General features: G+C 36.4%; 1 protein-coding gene across 3 annotated transcripts in view; it reads left to right on the top strand.

The window, feature by feature from the left end:
* The window catches only part of LOC150099945 (ATP-binding cassette sub-family C member 1-like), a 317,694-nt gene extending 307,569 nt beyond the window's left edge, over nt 1–10,125 (top strand). For all 3 annotated transcript variants that reach the window (XM_090403116.1, XM_090403115.1, XM_090403114.1), the window contains exons 30-31: nt 4,325–4,519; nt 9,755–10,125. In XM_090403116.1, coding sequence (XP_090259242.1) covers nt 4,325–4,519; nt 9,755–9,866 — 307 coding nt within the window. In that variant the 3' untranslated portion in view covers nt 9,867–10,125. The remainder of the gene's footprint in view (nt 1–4,324; nt 4,520–9,754) is intronic.
* The last annotated feature ends 7,488 nt before the right edge of the window (nt 10,126–17,613 follow it).

Here is a 17,613-nt window from a genome sequence, read left to right as displayed (position 1 = left end):
CCAGCTACTTTTCCATATTTCAGGATAATAACTTTTTCTACCTCAAGTATTGATATGTACTCTTGTTTGCATTTTTAATATTTTCTACTACTATTCTATCACTACTTGTTTTAACAGTTTTTCAGAATAATTACTCTAGACATCTAGAATATCCTTTCTTCAATTTTAATGATTCCTTTTGCTATGATAAAGATGACATGAAAATTGATGAGTTGGTAGGGCCTCTGCTACTAATGGCTCACACAACAAGTTAAGCAAGTTTGAGCACGGTTAGTAGTTGGAATCCCTTCCAACTCCTAACCGTGCTCAAACTTGCTTTAAATAAATCATTCGATGTTGTTGGTACACTCTCCCTCGATGAGTCTTTGGACTCCCTGGAGGTGTCGCATAATAATAATAAGTATTGTACCATAAGGTATATTAATGATATGGGATGGCTTTAACTGGATGGAGATGTATAGCTTCTTTCAGATGATGCAAACTTGGGAAGAACAATTAAGTCAAGCAGATGCATTGAACTAGTTCAATGCAGCAAAATTCAAATCTTGAAATTTGATAGGCAAGGCTGGGATGCCAACTACAAAATTGATTGGTGGGAAATTTTGAAGGAAATGGAGGAGATGAGAGTTCAGGTAGTGGTTGTGGGCATAATCTGAAGAGTTGCATTGCTGATGTAAAATCATCACATCAAATACCTACAATAATCTATTGTAGGTAGATCTAGTCACCTGGTTTTCATAGGGATGATGATAATACTGGAAAGGATCCATAGAAGATTGACTACGGCGATTTCTGCTCTATGAAACATGGAGTATGAGGACAGATTGTGGCAGTGAAATTGCAGTCTTGTGAATAGGAAGGTGGTGGGGGATATGATTAAGACATATAATTGGTAAGGGACTTCTCGTATAATGGAAACGAGACATGGGTAGAACAAGAGGTCATCCCCTAGAAACTGCATTAAGGACATGAGGAATAGGTTTATGTAGAGTGAAATGCTGTGCCTAAGAGTGTGAGTGTAGAAATAATGAATGAATTTAAGACAGTCTGGTGCTAATAATAATGCCTGTAAAATATGCCAGGTAACTCAGTATTTGAGCTGAGGTTGGAACGACATTTCTTTCAAAGCCCTTATGCTCTTCATATACATTCTATTTAATGTGCTGTTATATTATCCTACCTCTCAGTTCTTTCTCCACTTGAAGAACTAGTGAAACCATCACATATTTTATCTTAAATTGCATGTTCTAAGATTAGCTTGTTTTGTGATAATTGTATGCAACTTCTGTTGATTTAATATAATAAGCGGTAAAGAAATTTTTATGCCAAAAAAAAATATATATATAACAAGAAGGGGAAAAAAGTATACGGTTAAAAGGTTGCCATTTTTATCACTTCACTATACAGATTTGTAAGTTTGAGAATAGGGAGAGCAGCTGTCTTGATTAGAGAGTGATTTGTATATACAAGCAGATTTTATATGGGAAAACAGTATTTTAGAAGAGCTCCACTAGTAGTGTCAGAGTCTGGTTTATCACTATTTTTTAACTTGTACATTAAGAATATTCGGAGAGATTTAACTATGGATGAAACTTGGGGAGAGCTGAAAGGTGAAAATTTGATATTCTAACTGGGCATGAGGATTTTAATACATTATTTGTGTAAACACATGAATGGAAATTTGGAAAGCAAGGAGGGAATAAAGTTGAACAGTTAGTGAGATATATAAAGTTGACAGTTGGGTGATATCACTCATGTTTCCACCAATTATCAGATAGGTTTAGTAGACGGATGAAGTTTAGAGACCAATGTTACTAGATTGAGGACACCACAAACAGATTATGGCAGTGATCAGGAGGATATTGATATGTAAAAGTAAAGCAGTTAAATAACGTTTTGGTGTATTTTGTCTGATCAAGGGCATAATCAGGCTGCATGAACTGTGTACATATTTGGTCAACTGGGTTTTGAGGAGATAAAGATACTTTAGAAAGGATTCAGAGATGAGTAACTAAAGTGGTGTCAGTTGGGTCTTGTCTTAGTTGGAAGATAAATTGAGAGATACTATTGTGCCAAAGCCTGTTCGATAGGAGGCATAATGGAGACATAAGTTGGTAAAAAGTTATATCCAATTCATGTTAGAGATTTTTCGTAGATATTGGGTCTGCCTCCCACTGACGAGACCTCAATGAAGGTCAAAACCGGTCTGGATAGTGGCCCTTCCCTTAATGCATAGCAGTATACATGTCCGCAAGGAGATGTGCTTTGTATTATGGGAGATACTGAGACAAGGAGTGATGAGAGCTTGGTCCACCTTTGCTCAGAGTTGCCTGGTTTTGTACACCCTACCTCAGTCCTGAAGAAATTTTCAGGTGCAAACTTTGTTTGCTTACACTTGGATAAAGGATTAAACTAAATTTACTATCAGGAAGGAGTCTTGACCATCCCATGAAGTATAATAAAGAGAATGTGAAAATGGAGTGAGTTGCAGGTTTTGCATAGTTAGTGAGAGAAATGCATTGTTTGAGAGGTCATCAAAACCATGCTTCAAATTTGGAAACCCAATTTAAAGCATGGTTTTGATGACCATTTTGTATGACAGCTTGACCCTCAAATATGGTTTTTTTATACTGTTGATGATGCACACATTTTTTTTGCGAGTATAATATTGTTTACTTCATTATGGTAGTGTTTTATACAGCAGGGAGTCTACTTTGATTAATGGAATCAACAGTATTCCTTCTATATGTGAATGTTTGTAAATTTATTTTTTTTTTTATATAAATGGCTATTTGCGAGGGTAGTCTGAAAAGTTCTCGGCCTCAGCAATCGATGGCAACACTATTGGCACGATTTTTGTTTTTCTAAGTTGGTATATTTGTCATAAGCATCCGCGTGAAATTGCAAGTCATTCTATCAAGTAGTTTGTTTTATACAGCTGTCTGAAGCAAAAGTGTCTGTATCCCTTGAAATGGATAAAATTGAGTATCGTGTGGTTATAAAATTCTTTGTAAAAGAAGGTTTAATGCCAAAAGAAATTCATTTGAAGTTCATTAAATTTTATGGGCACTCTTCTTCTTTGTTTTTGACAATTAAGAAATGGGCTGCCAAGTTTAAATGTGGCCATACCAGCCTTGAAGATGATCCACGTAAAGGTCGTCCAAAAAGTGTAACAACATAGAAATCATTGATCAAGTGCATGATATGGTATTGGATGACCGGTTAGTCAAAATGCGTGAAATTGCTGAGACCATAGGCATTTCAAAAGAATGTGTAGGATATATTTTGCATGAAGAATTGCAAATGAAAAATCTGTGTGTAAGATCAAAAATGCACCCGCATGAAAATCTCTTAACAAGAATAAAAGTGATTTTCTGCATTGATTTTATTACTATGGATGAGACTTGGATTCACCATTACACACCAGAATCCAAAACAGCAGTCAAAAAAGCAGAGAGAAGCCAATTATTCAGTGCCAAAGAAGACAGTCAGTTCCATCAGCAGGAAAGGTCATGGCATCGATGTTTTGGAAAACTAAAGGAATTTTGTTTATTAATTATCTTGAAAAGGATAAAACAATAACTAGGGAATATTATTCCGATATTTTAACCAGACTAGATGAAAAAAATTCATGAGAAAAGAGCTGGTTTGCAGAAGAAAAAAAAATCATCTTTCATCAGGACAATGCACCTGCCCACAAAGGTGTTTTAGCAATGGGAAAATTAAGGGATCTGCACTATGAATTGTTGGAACATCCACCCTATTCCCCATATTTGGCTCCCTCTGACTTCTATCTCTCCCCAAAACTAAAACTCTTCCTCGCTGATCAGTGTTTTTCTTCGAATCAAGAGGTGATTGCAACTGTAGAAGGGTATTTTGCAGATCTTATTGAGAATTACTACAGAGACTGGATAACGGCATTGGAGCATCACTGGAATAACTGTATTAGTCTTAAGGGAGATTATGTTGAAATATAAAAAAATTTTAAATTATAAATTCGTTTTTTCATCGTTAGGCCGAACTTTTTAGACCACCCTCGTATATGTAATGAAGTTGCATAGACGAGGGTGGTCTGAAAAGTTTGTTATCCTAGGATAAACCACAAACAATGTGTAGTTGTGTTGCTTAAGAATTATTTTTATTGCAAATAGAAAAATTCACATGTTTCTTACAGCTTTGTTTGCTTACCTCATTAGAAACTATATTTATTTTATGAATATGATACCATTCAAAAGTACTGGATAAGAACTTTAAAAATCAGCATATGTAATTTTTTAATTATTATAATTTTTATTGCATCTTTTTTTTCTTTTTTTCCAATTAGTGCTGGACAGAAACAGTTAGTATGCTTAGCTAGAGCATTATTGCGCAAAACTCGGATACTGATTCTGGATGAAGCAACAGCTTCAGTAGACTTGGACACAGATCATCTAATTCAAACTACTATTAAAGAAGAGTTCTCTCATTGCACTATTATCACAATTGCTCATCGGTTACATACAATTTTAGATTATGATAGGTAAGACTGTGAGACAGTAAATTAATGGATGTATCTAGTTATGTTTCTGCAAGAACAATTTTTTTACATAATGATTCATGCATCTATTGTTAACTACTGTGTAATTAGTGGTTGTGTAATTATTAACATAACCTGTTTATCTTCTTCTTTCACTATGCATTTTTCCCGCTTCCTATGCAGGGTCCGTGTGTTACTTAGATGCGACTTCTTGTTAGTACCACTCCCAATCAACCTGTTGCTGGGGGGGGGGGGTATATTTTTGTTGTAGAGGCGTATGTTCATGGGGCCGGTTTGCTTGCTTGCGGGATGAAAAACTCCAGATAAACTGGCGGGGGAAAAACCTACTGCCCGTGCCCAAGACCGGCTAACTTGGCTATGCCTGAGGAAGATCCTCAAGTTCCTCATGTCTTCGACGGGAATCGAACCTGGGACACTCCTTCCCCAGACATATGGTTGCGAAGCGCAAAGCCACTAGACTAACCGCACTTGATAAATAGGTTATTAACATAACCTGTTTATCAAGTAGATTATTATTACAGAGGAACCTCCATAGAGCCAGACTCATCATAGGAGCTTACCCTATCTCACACACACACACACACAGCTCATCATGCTGTGCCTTAAATGCATTCCCATTCTCTGTTGACATCATATACTCTCATGCAATGCTTTCCAGTCATTGCCCACTTTCCATTAAAAAAAAAAACTTGCTCCTTTGCTCACACCCTCCTGATACAGTACAGCTTTCATAGATGACCTCTTATTCTCATTTCCCTTCCAGCATTCTGTGACTAACCTCTTAATTTGATGAGAACCCCTTACCAACTGATATGTCTCTATTATATCATCCCCTCCTCCTCCTATCCATTAGACTCAGTAAATTGCATCTTCTAAACCGTTCTTCATACTTGGCATTCCAGAGACCACCTTATTCGATTGTCTCTGGACTCTTTCCATAATCTCTTTTGAAAACCAGGTGACCAAATCTGTGCAGTAATCCATATGTGGTCTAGTCAAGGTCTTTATACAATCGAACCAGAATCTCCTTACTACTTTAAGTTGCTGTCCTCAGCATTATTGCCAGAATGAGGCTAGGGACTTGGGTGTTGGTGGATAGGGAGATGAAGTTCAGAGGACACATTGCTAAAGTGTCCAAGATTGCACATAGGATTACTTGGTTATTGAAGAACACACTAACATCCAAAGGTAGAGGTTATTATTCCCCCTCTATAAGGTGTTGATACTTCCACATTTGGATTACTGTGCTCAAGTCTGGTCATCTGGATTCCTTGGAGATGAGGAGGTTGTGGAGAGGGTTCAGAGGAGAGTGACTAAGTTGGTGAGTGATGTAAAAAATGCTCCCTACATTGATAGATTGAGAGCTTGTGGATTGCAGAGGTTGGATGATAGGCAGAAAAGAGGGGATATGATAAAAACATTTAAATTACTAAAAGGTTTTTATAAGAGTGATGCAGGGGAAATATTTCAGTTGTGTGATGGTGATGGAAAAACAAGAGGTAATCCCTAGAAATTAGAGAAAAGTGTGGTCAACAAGGGTGTGAGAACTAGATTTTTCACCTGGAGGGTGGTGAATGAGTGGAATGCATTGTCTGACTGAGTTGCGAGCTCTTAGTCTGTAAATGAATTCAAGAAGAGATATGATAGTTTGGGTCTCCCGCAATGAGTCTACTGACTCCATGGAGATACCCGTAATGATAATAATTCATTTAGTTGTCTTCACAATTTTAGAAATGTGTTGTCCCTATATTTTACTTGTCCTCTAAATAATATACATTATCTCTTTCTCCTAACTTCTTCACCACTTTCCAAGCAAAAAAAAAAAAAAAAAATTTAGTCCTCATTCCCTTGTTACTTCACAACTTTGAACAGTAACCTCTTGTTCTCTCTCTCTCTCTCTCTCTCTCTCTCTCTTGTTATGTATTGGACCATTTCTTCAATATCTAATCTACAAAACTCATTTACTAACATTTTTCTATTGTATTATTGCCTCTTAATCTTCGCCAGCACTTCCACATCCCCAAAGAACCCAGAAGTCTGTCTTATGCATAACGAGTTCTTTTGCTCTAATTTTTATTTTTTTGCATTAATCATTTCATATCTTTTCATTTCATACTTGTCACCTTTCAAATCTTTCATACCTGCCAAAAAATCAGCACTTTCTCTCATTGAATTCTAAATGCATTGCCAACATCCTTCATACTTGAAAAACACAATTTCATCACAGAAAGTATACCTCTTATCATGGAATACCCATACAGCAAACCCCTTTTTTTTTTCTCTCTCTCGCTCATCATATACAGTAGATGGTCTCTATAGTGTGAATCCCTTGAGACCAGAGATATAATTAATTATAATGCAAGGTTGACTACAGTGAATTTGGGGTAAAAATATGAAACAAAAGAAATAAGATAAAAAAAAAAAAAAAGTCAAAAAAAATCGCAAGGAAACAAAACATAGGAAATTGCTGGAAGTAGAGCAAAAGAATTGGCAAGAAATAAAATAAATCATGGGAAAAAAACACTAAAATTGGAAGAAGGAAAAAAACATGACAAATAAAAATCAGTTAACATGACGGAAATTACCAGAAATAGAACAGAAATTGTGAGAAATAAAAGAAATCATTATAGGAGATAACACAAAATAAATTGCTAGAAATCAAAGAAATGATTACGAGAAATAACACAAAAGAAATCAAAAATCATAAAGGAAATCACTAGAAAGGGAAAAAAGAAATGGCAGGAAACGTGAAAGAAATGGCGAGAAATCATACGTTGACACAGAGGATTCACAGGAACCATACATACAGCCACAAAATGACAACATGAAAAGTAGAATGCAGATAATAATAGAAGACATAAGAAAGAACTAGAGCATGAAATTATAAAAATCTAGAATTAAAATTTTAAATGTTACATTAGCTTAACTTATGTCACTTACCTGAAATCTTCATAATAGACCATGTGCATCCTGTACCATAAAAATAAAAAAAATCGAGAAGAACCTGAAAATTTTATTTGTTAACTTGGTCAGCTCCAGTTAAAAACAGGAAGGACATATAAGTGATGAACATTAGTCTTTATTGTTCAATTAACTGAGGTGTCAGTCTTCCCTCCCATTGGTGAGAGTGACCATGCACTCTCGACTTGGAGGCAGAATAGACATAGAAAAGTATCGAGGAGAAAGGAATTTATGTAGAATTTCCTTGAATAATTGCAAGGGAGAGAGGTATCAGCAGTGCGTGTGGCTAGGGAAAAGAAATTTGATTTAAACTGGATGACTAATGAAATAAAACAGGAATTGCAGATGAAAGAGATTATGGAAAAGTATAAAGAGCGAAGAGCGGTGGAGAGCAGATGCATGAGGAATATAAGACTCACTACAGGAAAGTGACTAGTATAGTAAGGAAGAAAAAATGGAATAATACAAGAAGAGATTAGCACTACAGCCAAAGTAAAATCCTAAAGAATTTTTATGTAGTCAATAGGAGGAGAAATTATTGTGGACAAATGACCCTGTTAGATGAAAATAGGGTTAAGTGACCAATAGAGGACATAGTGGAGCTGTTTAATCTGGTTTTATTCCTGGAGGAATGGGGAGAGTTGAAGGTTTAGAAATGCATGAGGAGAATGCACTTCTAAGCACTCTGAAAGTCAGTAAGGCAATGGCACTGAATGGGATTTCACCATGTTTTAAGAGTGTATGCTACCTGGCTGTTCAATGAAACTAAGCTATTGTGAAGTGCCTAGTGAAGGAGGATAAGATAGTGCCATTGCACAAAAGTGATGGTAGAAGACAGGCATCGAACCAGTTCATATTTCTTCTGTGTTTGTTAAGATTTTGGAGAAATTAGTTGGACTGTGTACAAGAGCAGATGAGGGTAATATCTGTGAAGGTCAGAATCGATTTGGTAAAGTACACTCTTGTTTCAGTAATTTGCTTTCCTTTTATAATAGTGACAAGCAGTTGATGAGGAAAAGGCATAAACTGCCATTCTTTTGAATTTTGCGAAGGCAGTTGATATGGTACCCTGTGATAAGTTTATATTTATTGCAATATATGAAATTAGATATAAAGTTAGTGAATCCGACTGGAAATTGGCTGTTGAATATCAGAGTTGGTGGAGAGCATTATCAAGGAAAAGGAAGGTCACGAGTGAGATTCCACAGTGACCAGTACTGGGACCTTTGCTTTTTAACCTTTCATATCAAAGATGTTGTCACTGAATTGCAAGGAGATATTCAGTTATTTGATAATGGAAGCATGGAACAGTTATTAGTAATAATGTCGACATGATAACTTTCAGGAGGATTTTTAAATAAGCTGGATAGATGGGAAAAATTAATGGGGATATCAATTTAATGCAACTAAATGGTAAGGTCTTGAAATTTGGGATTCATCAATGTGAGGCTGCATACTCTATTGGTGGATCTTATACTTGAAGTAAAAGAGGCATGTAATCTTAGTGTGATAGTTGATGATAAAAAAATAAAAAAAAAAAGTGAAGTTTAGAGGTCATGTTGCAAAGATGAAGACCATCCACCAAATTGTTGTGATACTCAAGACTTTGCCCAGTATGGGGGGGGGGGGGGGGAGTAGATTCCATTGTATAAAGCCTTGATCAAGCCACAGATTATTGTGCTTAGATCTGGTCACTGGGATTTTAAGAGGATAAATTAAAGTTGGTACAGAGGTGGATAATATAAATATCAGGCCTCTACAATTATAATTTTGAAGATAACTGCATACATGCAAACTAGTTTGGTAGATAGACAAAGAGGTGATATAATTGATACATTTAAATTGTTGAGATGAACTTACAGGATTAAATGGAAAGATTTTTCATGCAATAGAACTGGAGGAGCGAAGGAAGGAAAGAAAGAAGCAAAGAAAAGAGGCCAAAGGGAAATTGCAACAAAAAGTAGTGGTGAATAGGAGGGTGAGAAGCGACTTTTTTTACACAGAGGGTGGTTGAACCATGGAATTAATTGCCTGATAGGGTTGTGAATGTGCAGGTTGGTAAATGGTCTTGAGTTGTATGATGGACTTTGTGTTATCTGATGCCCCCCCCCCTCTTGATGAGAACAAATGAATATTCATACTGCATATATTAAAAAAAAAAAAAATGAATATGCATGTCTTTTCAATATTTTCAATAACTGATTGCTTTTTTTTTTCATAAATAAAAAAAACAAATAATCTTATATATTTTTTTAGGGTAATTGTTTTGTCTGGTGGTCAAGTCATTGAAGATGGAAATCCGGGTCAGCTTCTACAAAATCCATCATCGCATTTTTATTTTTTAGCCAAAGATGCAGGTCTTACTTGAAGTACATTTATATTAAAAATAGGCATGAACCAGACAAGCATGGCAGCTCTCTCAGTGAGATACATCTGTATCCAGCACAACACTGCAGCAATGACGTGATGAGCACAGAGATTCATGTCCAGTCAATGAAATTCTCTGAGCAGACAACCCTTAAACATGCCTCTGTTTAAAGATGGTTTTGTGTTCTTATTTCATGAATTTTTAAAAAGCAATTGTGTATTGGTTTCAAATTCAATTAAAAATTTATTTTTTTACTGCATTTAATCTGTTTCTCTTCTTGCTAACTTATAAGTATTTTCTCTCTCTCTCTCTCTCACATACACACAGTGATCAAACTATTGGATTCACTTCATCATCCATTAAACTCATCAATTTTTTTCGTCAACAATGGTACATCTGTTCCAAGCCATTAAAAACAAGAATATTCCAAGAAATGTCTGGGTTATTTGAGTAGATAGCATCTCTGGAGTCCATCTAACAAGTTATAAGTGAATCCTGTTCTGGCATGGGTGTTTTGTGAATGTCTTCAGATGGTAGATGATTTTCTTTTCCCATTGTGAGACCCCACTCTCCCTCATTAATGAAAGGTACTACTCTGCTGATTGGGGACCTTAAATGTTCGATCTGACTTTAGGCAGTTTGTTGTACTATTAATGTATGATAGATTTACAACCTTTTATGATTGGGACATGCAAAAAAAAAAAAAAAAAAAAATTCAACATGATACTAGGCACTGTATAGGAAATGTGCAAAACCCTTGCAGTCTAATATATGCCTCACAAAACCTTGCATATCCACTTCAACATCCGTGTACTAAACTCCAACCTTAATAGTGTCCACTACCATCTTCAGTCTACCAAACTCCACCTACTCTTCCTGGCAGAAATGCAAATCTCACCTCCTCCCCAGCAAACTATTCAACCCAAGGGTGGCATCTACACATACATCTGCTCTGACATACTTTGTCAGAGAGCACCCAATATAGAATTGCCCAACTTTGACCTTCTTTGGTTGAAAATATCCCTTTCCCACTCGGTTAAATTCATCTGCTGTCTCTATCATTCCCCTAATGCAATCATCTGCTCTGAGCTCTTTACCCTCTCCTTAAAAGTTGATTTTCTTTAGTCCCACTTTCCCAACAGTGAAATCATCCTCCTAGGAGATTTTAATGTCAACAACACCGTCTTTCCTCCAGTTGTACAGATCTTGCAGATAGAAATACTGAAACATTTCCCATCACTAATGACTTTAAACTTGTTCAGATGCCAACCAGAATATTACAGGATAATCCAAACCACTCCCCCAAACTCCCTAGGTTTCTTCACCAAACCCTTCCATACACAGAGTGAATGTAGAGCCCCCCCCACACACACACAAAGTAATTCTGACCACAGTCTAGTGCTCATCTCCTCTCCCATGCAACAATGCTTACACAGTGAAAGGAATCAATTGTAATGCCAAACTACGAGAGTAGTTTGGCATTATAATAGTGCCAAGTGGGACAGCCTCCACAACTTTTATGTCTCATTCCCATGGTTGGACTATTGCTTCCATCCTTCCATCTCAAACATATGCACCAAAGTAATCCTCACTGGCATGGAAACATACATTCCTCACATTACTCTGAACTGCCATTCCCTAACTAAACCCTGGTTCTCCAAAAGATGTTCCAAAGCTGTACAAATGAAAAACCAAACATACCATAACTGGCTCAAATCAAGAACTCCATCCTCCTTTAGAGTTTATACTGAAGCCTGAAATAGATACAAAAAAAAAAAAAATCACTGCTTCCAAAACAGTTTGAAAGAGCAAAAAGTAGGAAACTTAGCAGCCTGTCTAAACAGCAGCTGAGCCTTTTGGTCTCTCACCAAAGCAATTGGTCGTAACTCTGCCCAACACTTCCCAACCCTATCATACCCAGATGGCTCTATTGCATCATCACCCACAGAAAAGGTCAGTCTCCTGGCTTCACACTTTGCTTCCAATGCATGCATGCATAACTGACAATGGTAAATGCCTCCTAACCATTCCAGATGTGCAACATACAATACCCTATCCTTTTGCCAGAAAGAAATCAGAAAAATACTATCCAAATTAGACAGTCTCCTGGCCCTGATGGCATTCCTCCAATTGTCCTGAACGTTTGTGCACCAGAACTGACTCCCATCTTATGTTGCCTGTATATATACTCTTATTCCACTGGTATCTACCCCCACAGCCTGGAAATTTGCCTACATTCAACCCATTCCCAAGAAGTGCTCACCTCAGTCCTGTTTAAAGTAATGGGAAAAAAATCAATTCCCAACTCCTACACTACCTTGAAGGCACCCACCTAATAAACTACTTCTAGTATGGATTCCATCACTGCTGATCAATAGGAGATCTGCTCACATATGTCACCCATCTCTGGACAAATGTCATGGAGAAATTTGGCAAAACAAGTGGTTGCACTTGATATCTCCAAAGCTTTTGACTGGGTCTGGCACAAAGGCTTACTAAGCAAACTACCATCATTTGGTCTGTCCCAGGACTTCTGTAGTTGGATTGCCAGCATTCTATCTGGACGTATACTGTGTGTACTGGTTGTGATGGAGGATGGTTCCTTATACCCTCTCCATTCAGCTGATGTTGGGGTTTCACAAGGTTCTGTCCTCCCACCAATCCTCTTCCTGCTCTTTGTGTGTGTGTGTGTGTGTGTGTGTGTGTGTGTGTGTGTACAGGTGTAATTAACTCTATATTTAAACCAAATCTATTTCAAAACCAAACCAGACTAAAAGTATACAATACATTAGCCCTACCAGTCTTAATGTATGGAAGCAAAATCTGGACAATAAAACAAAAAGACAAAGATTAACAACAGTAGAAATAATGAAGTTTATGAGAAAAATTGCAAAGTATACCCTATTTGATCACAAAAGAAACAAAGATATTATGAAAGAATTAAACCAAGAACCAGTAATAGAAAAAATTAAAAAATATAAACATAAATGGATAAAACACGTTGAAAGAATGAAAACAGAAAGATTACCAAAACAAGCCTTAAAGTACAAGCCATTAGGAAAAAGAAAACCAGGATGTCCTCTTAAACGATTCAACGATGACTTCTAAGACCAGTATAGGCCATGCTAGGCCTAAATCCTTGATATGCATGATGATGATATAATATTTATATCAATGACCTGCTTCAGCTGACCAACCCAATACAGAGTTTTGCAGATGACAGCACATTGCACTCCTCCCTTTCGTTTAATAAACCTTACTCTACACAACTCGCGTCAACTTACAGAACATCAACCACCACCATCTCCCTCAATTCTGATCTCCAAGCCATCCTGTAATGGGGTTTAGATAACCTCCTCAATTTCAATGGTAATAAAACCTGGTTTTGTCTTATTTCTCACAATAAGCATTTTCTCCCAGTATTATTCTAAGTATAATTCTAAGAAGAGAAATCTTAAATTCAAGATTTAAGATTTCTCTTCTTAGAATTATCCTGACATCAAGCCTCTCCTTGCATAAACACATCACAGCTATTGCATCCTGAGCTTCTAAAAAAAGATTTCTCTTTCACTCAAGTTGTTACTTCATCTCTGAATAGCTGTTAACTTGATGCAAATCACAAATCTGCCTAGCTATTGAATATTGCTCACATCTGGGGCCCTTGAAATCTCCCTCAAAATGCTTGACTCAATACACAGGAGAGTAATTGGACTTATTAATGATCCATCTCTTACCAACTCACTCCCCCCACTTTCACACAGACATTTGGTTTCCACAATATGTGTATTCTACAAATATTCCCATGGGAAATGTTCATCTGAAATAGCATCGATAATTCCTCTACTTAGTACTAAGCTCGTTGGAACATATGCAGCTACTGCTCAACATCCCTTCACAGTGCACCTTAAAACCCACAGAACAGGTTTCTTTTCCTCTTCCTCCATTCCTGCAACTGCTGTATTGTGGAACATCTTCCTCCTGTTGTTTCCCAAGGAATACAATGTAGTCTTTTAAATCAAATCTAAATCCTCCTTTCCCAACCTACTACCCATGTGGTATCAACCAACCTCTCGTGTATGGGCTCAATGTTAAAAAAAAAAAAAAAAAAAAAAGCAATCATAAACTAAATTATTCAATATGGTGTGATGTTCAGCACCATGAATTGAAAGGATCATAGATACTTCTAGGATATATATACAATACAGCAGTATCTAAAGCATACTGAAAATGGTCCAACAGTCTTAACAGCTTGCTTATATATACAGGGTGTTCGGGATAAATTTGACATATTTATAATTAATTATATTTTTCTGTAAGTTACATGTATTAACACACACTTCTCTTCATTTAAAAGTTTGGACCCTTCTTCATTCACATACAAGATGTCAGAAAGGATGGATAGCTGGAACCCACCTGAATCATGGAAGAGAATAACTTGTATCATGATGATTCGTGCCCGCCATCAAAATAAGGATATTACGACTGCTGCCCAATGCTCCCTGAATACAGTAAAAACAATCAGGCATGAACTAGAGACTTGCAATGGTGACTACGAGGATGTAGCAAGAAGAAAGATCCCTAGCAGACGATCTGATTGCGTTCGTACAGCAGAATTCCTCGCAAATCTGCAGGAACAGGTGTTGAAGAACCCTGGCATTGGAATTCGGGCTTTGTTCGTGGAGTTGCTAACTGTAGTCAAGCCCTGGATAACAAGGGTAGGCAATGGTAGGCCGTATGTATGGCAGCAGGATTCGGCCCCTTGCCACACCTCTGGGAAAAGTCAAAAATGGTTGTCTGAAAATTTCTACGACTTCACCAGTCCAAATGTTTGGCCTCCAAACTCCCCAGACCTTAACCCCATGGATTATTTTGTATGGGGCGCAGTTGAAAAAGACACCAATCGCACTTCCAGTAATACAAAAGCCCAGTTAATGGATAAAATTAAAACAGTTTTTGCGGCCCTTCCCAGGGAGACTGTAGCATCAGCTTGTTCGAGGTTCCGAAGCAGAATTGAAGCTGTGATCGATGCTAATGGTGGTTATTTTGAGTAAATCTTGTTGATAGTATTGTAATTAACTCTGCCTGTAATGTTTTTTTGTCAATTCATTAAATTTAATAGATACAAAGAAGATTTTCTTTTTCCTTACGAAACTGTCAAATTTATCCCGAACACCCTGTATATATATATATTATCATAATTAATTTTTACTCGGGAAATATTAAAAAGTTTTAATGACTGATACCGAGAGATGGCATGGTATATTTGAAAAGATGCTACTAGTTTCGTTGAATTGATCAACATCTTCAGGTATCACAATCAAAGAAATATATAAAAAAATTACATGTTATCTGTTATTAAAATTGTAATAACAGAACAAGTACAAAAAGACAGTAGCGTGTTTGAAAACAAAATAAGAGCTTGAGTTCCAACCAAATGTATACTATGCGCTGTCACGAGTGCGCCAATACTGAACAGAGGCAACGTGTGCGTCAGAGAGATTGAAACTTAGGCCGTTGTTAATATGGGAAGAATCTAGAGAAATTTCTCTAGATTCAACAATCTTTCTCTCGAGCTCATCATAGCACACATGGATGTTAGAAGCATGAGTCCAGTTCACAATGTGTTGGCGGCCTTTGTCTGAGTTAGCTGAAAAGAGAACGTGGCTGGTTCTAGTCCTGTTGTAGGAGATATCTCTACGGTGTTCTTCCCCAAATAGAAGGATGGATTTAGCAGTCTGGCGATAGTATGGCTTTCCACAATCATATAAAATCTTGTACACTCCTGGAAACTGAGTTGGAAGATGTTTCTCTTTAGGTTTACTAAGTGTTGAACGAAATTTTGGGAGAGTAGTAAAGCAAGTTCTGAAGTTAAACTTCTTGAGAATTTTTGCCAGTTTTTACTACTCTCCCAAAACTTCGTTCAACACTTAGTAAACCTAAAGAGAAACATCTTCCAACTCAGTTTCCAGGAGTGACAAGATTTTATGTGATTGTGGAAAGCCATACTATGGCCAGACTGCTAAATCCGTCCTTCTATTTGGAAGAACACCGTAGAGATATCTCCTACAACAGGACTAGAGCCAGCGCTCTCTCTCTAGCTGCATTCTCTTTTCAGTTAACTCAGATGAAGGCTGCCAACACATTGTAAACTGGACTCAAACTTCTAACATCCATGTGTGCTATGATGAGCTCAAGAGAAAGATTGTCGAATCTAGAGAAATTTCTCAAGATTCTTTCCATAACAGCCTAAGTTTCAATCTCTCTGATGCACACGTTGCCTCTGTTCAGTGTTGGTGCACTCGTGACAGTGCGTAGTCTACGTTTATTTGGAACTCAAGCTCGCATTTTGTTTTCAAACACGCTACTGTCTTTTGTACTTGTTCTGTTAATGCAATTTTAAGTCTCTGTAATTTTTTATATATTTCTTTGATTGTTGATACCTGAAGATTTGATCAATTCAACTAAACTAGTAGTATCTTTTCAAATATATCATGTCATCTCTTTATCTATCGGTATCAGTCATTAAAACTTTTAATATCAGCTAATGCCTTTTTATTCCCATATATAGGGAGTAAGCAAGACTGTTTAGCCCTATCTAATTTATGTATATATAACTTATTTTATTATTATTCGTGACACCTCCAAGGTGTCTGAAGACTCATCGCATGAAGAAACCTACTGTACAACTCTCCATTACACCACCACCACACAGAACCTCTACTACCAATCACCTATATCAACACGATCTGCTGCCTATCGTCACTAGTATTTGTTGTCTGTACATTGCGTGTGTTCTGAAGGGCCGATTTGTCTGTATGAAGGATGAAAATCCAGAGTTTCTTGGAGAAAAAACCCTGCTACCTCCGTATTAGATCGGCTAATTCACCTTCAATTGAAAAAGTCCATATAAAGATTCCTCCGGTCATGACAAGAATCGAACTTAGGCCTTTTCCAATCAAGGGCACAACGTACAGTCATTCTTCCAATTGCGCTACAGAGGCTTATATATGTATATATATATATAATATATGTGTGTGTATATATATATATATATATATAACATAATATATGTGTGTATATATATATATAACATAATATATGTTATATATATACACACATATATTATGTTATATATATATATATATACACACATATATTATGTTATATATATATATATATATACACACACATATTATGTTATATATATATATATAACATAATATATGTGTATATATATATATAACATAATATATAATATATGTGTATATATAACATAATATATGTGTTTCTAAATCACTTAGGGAATTGAAACAATGTAGATCCGAATATAAATTAAATAATACTTTAATAGATATTTCCGATATTTCGGCAATGTCTCATTGCCATTTTCTAAAGGAACTTACAAAAAGGCAGGTGCACAACAGGCCCTCACAATATATACACACACATATTATGTTATATATATATATAACATAATATATGTGTATATATATATATAACATAATATATAATATATGTGTATATATAACATAATATATGTGTTTCTAAATCACTTAGGGAATTGAAACAATGTAGATCCGAATATAAATTAAATAATACTTTAATAGATATTTCCGATATTTCGGCAATGTCTCATTGCCATTTTCTAAAGGAACTTACAAAAAGGCAGGTGCACAACAGGCCCTCACAATACAGTAACTGAAAATGAAGATATGAAGCTATCGTTCTCCTAGAAGTCCTGATGGTG

Source organism: Typopeltis vanoorti, chromosome 13 (assembly GCF_054136105.1).
Source record: "Typopeltis vanoorti isolate ZY-2024b chromosome 13, IOZ_Tvanoo_1.0, whole genome shotgun sequence".
NCBI classification, from domain to species: domain Eukaryota; kingdom Metazoa; phylum Arthropoda; class Arachnida; order Uropygi; family Thelyphonidae; genus Typopeltis; species Typopeltis vanoorti.
The sequence above is the reverse complement of the archived record's forward strand: the minus strand, read 5'-3'. Positions and strand labels throughout refer to the sequence as shown.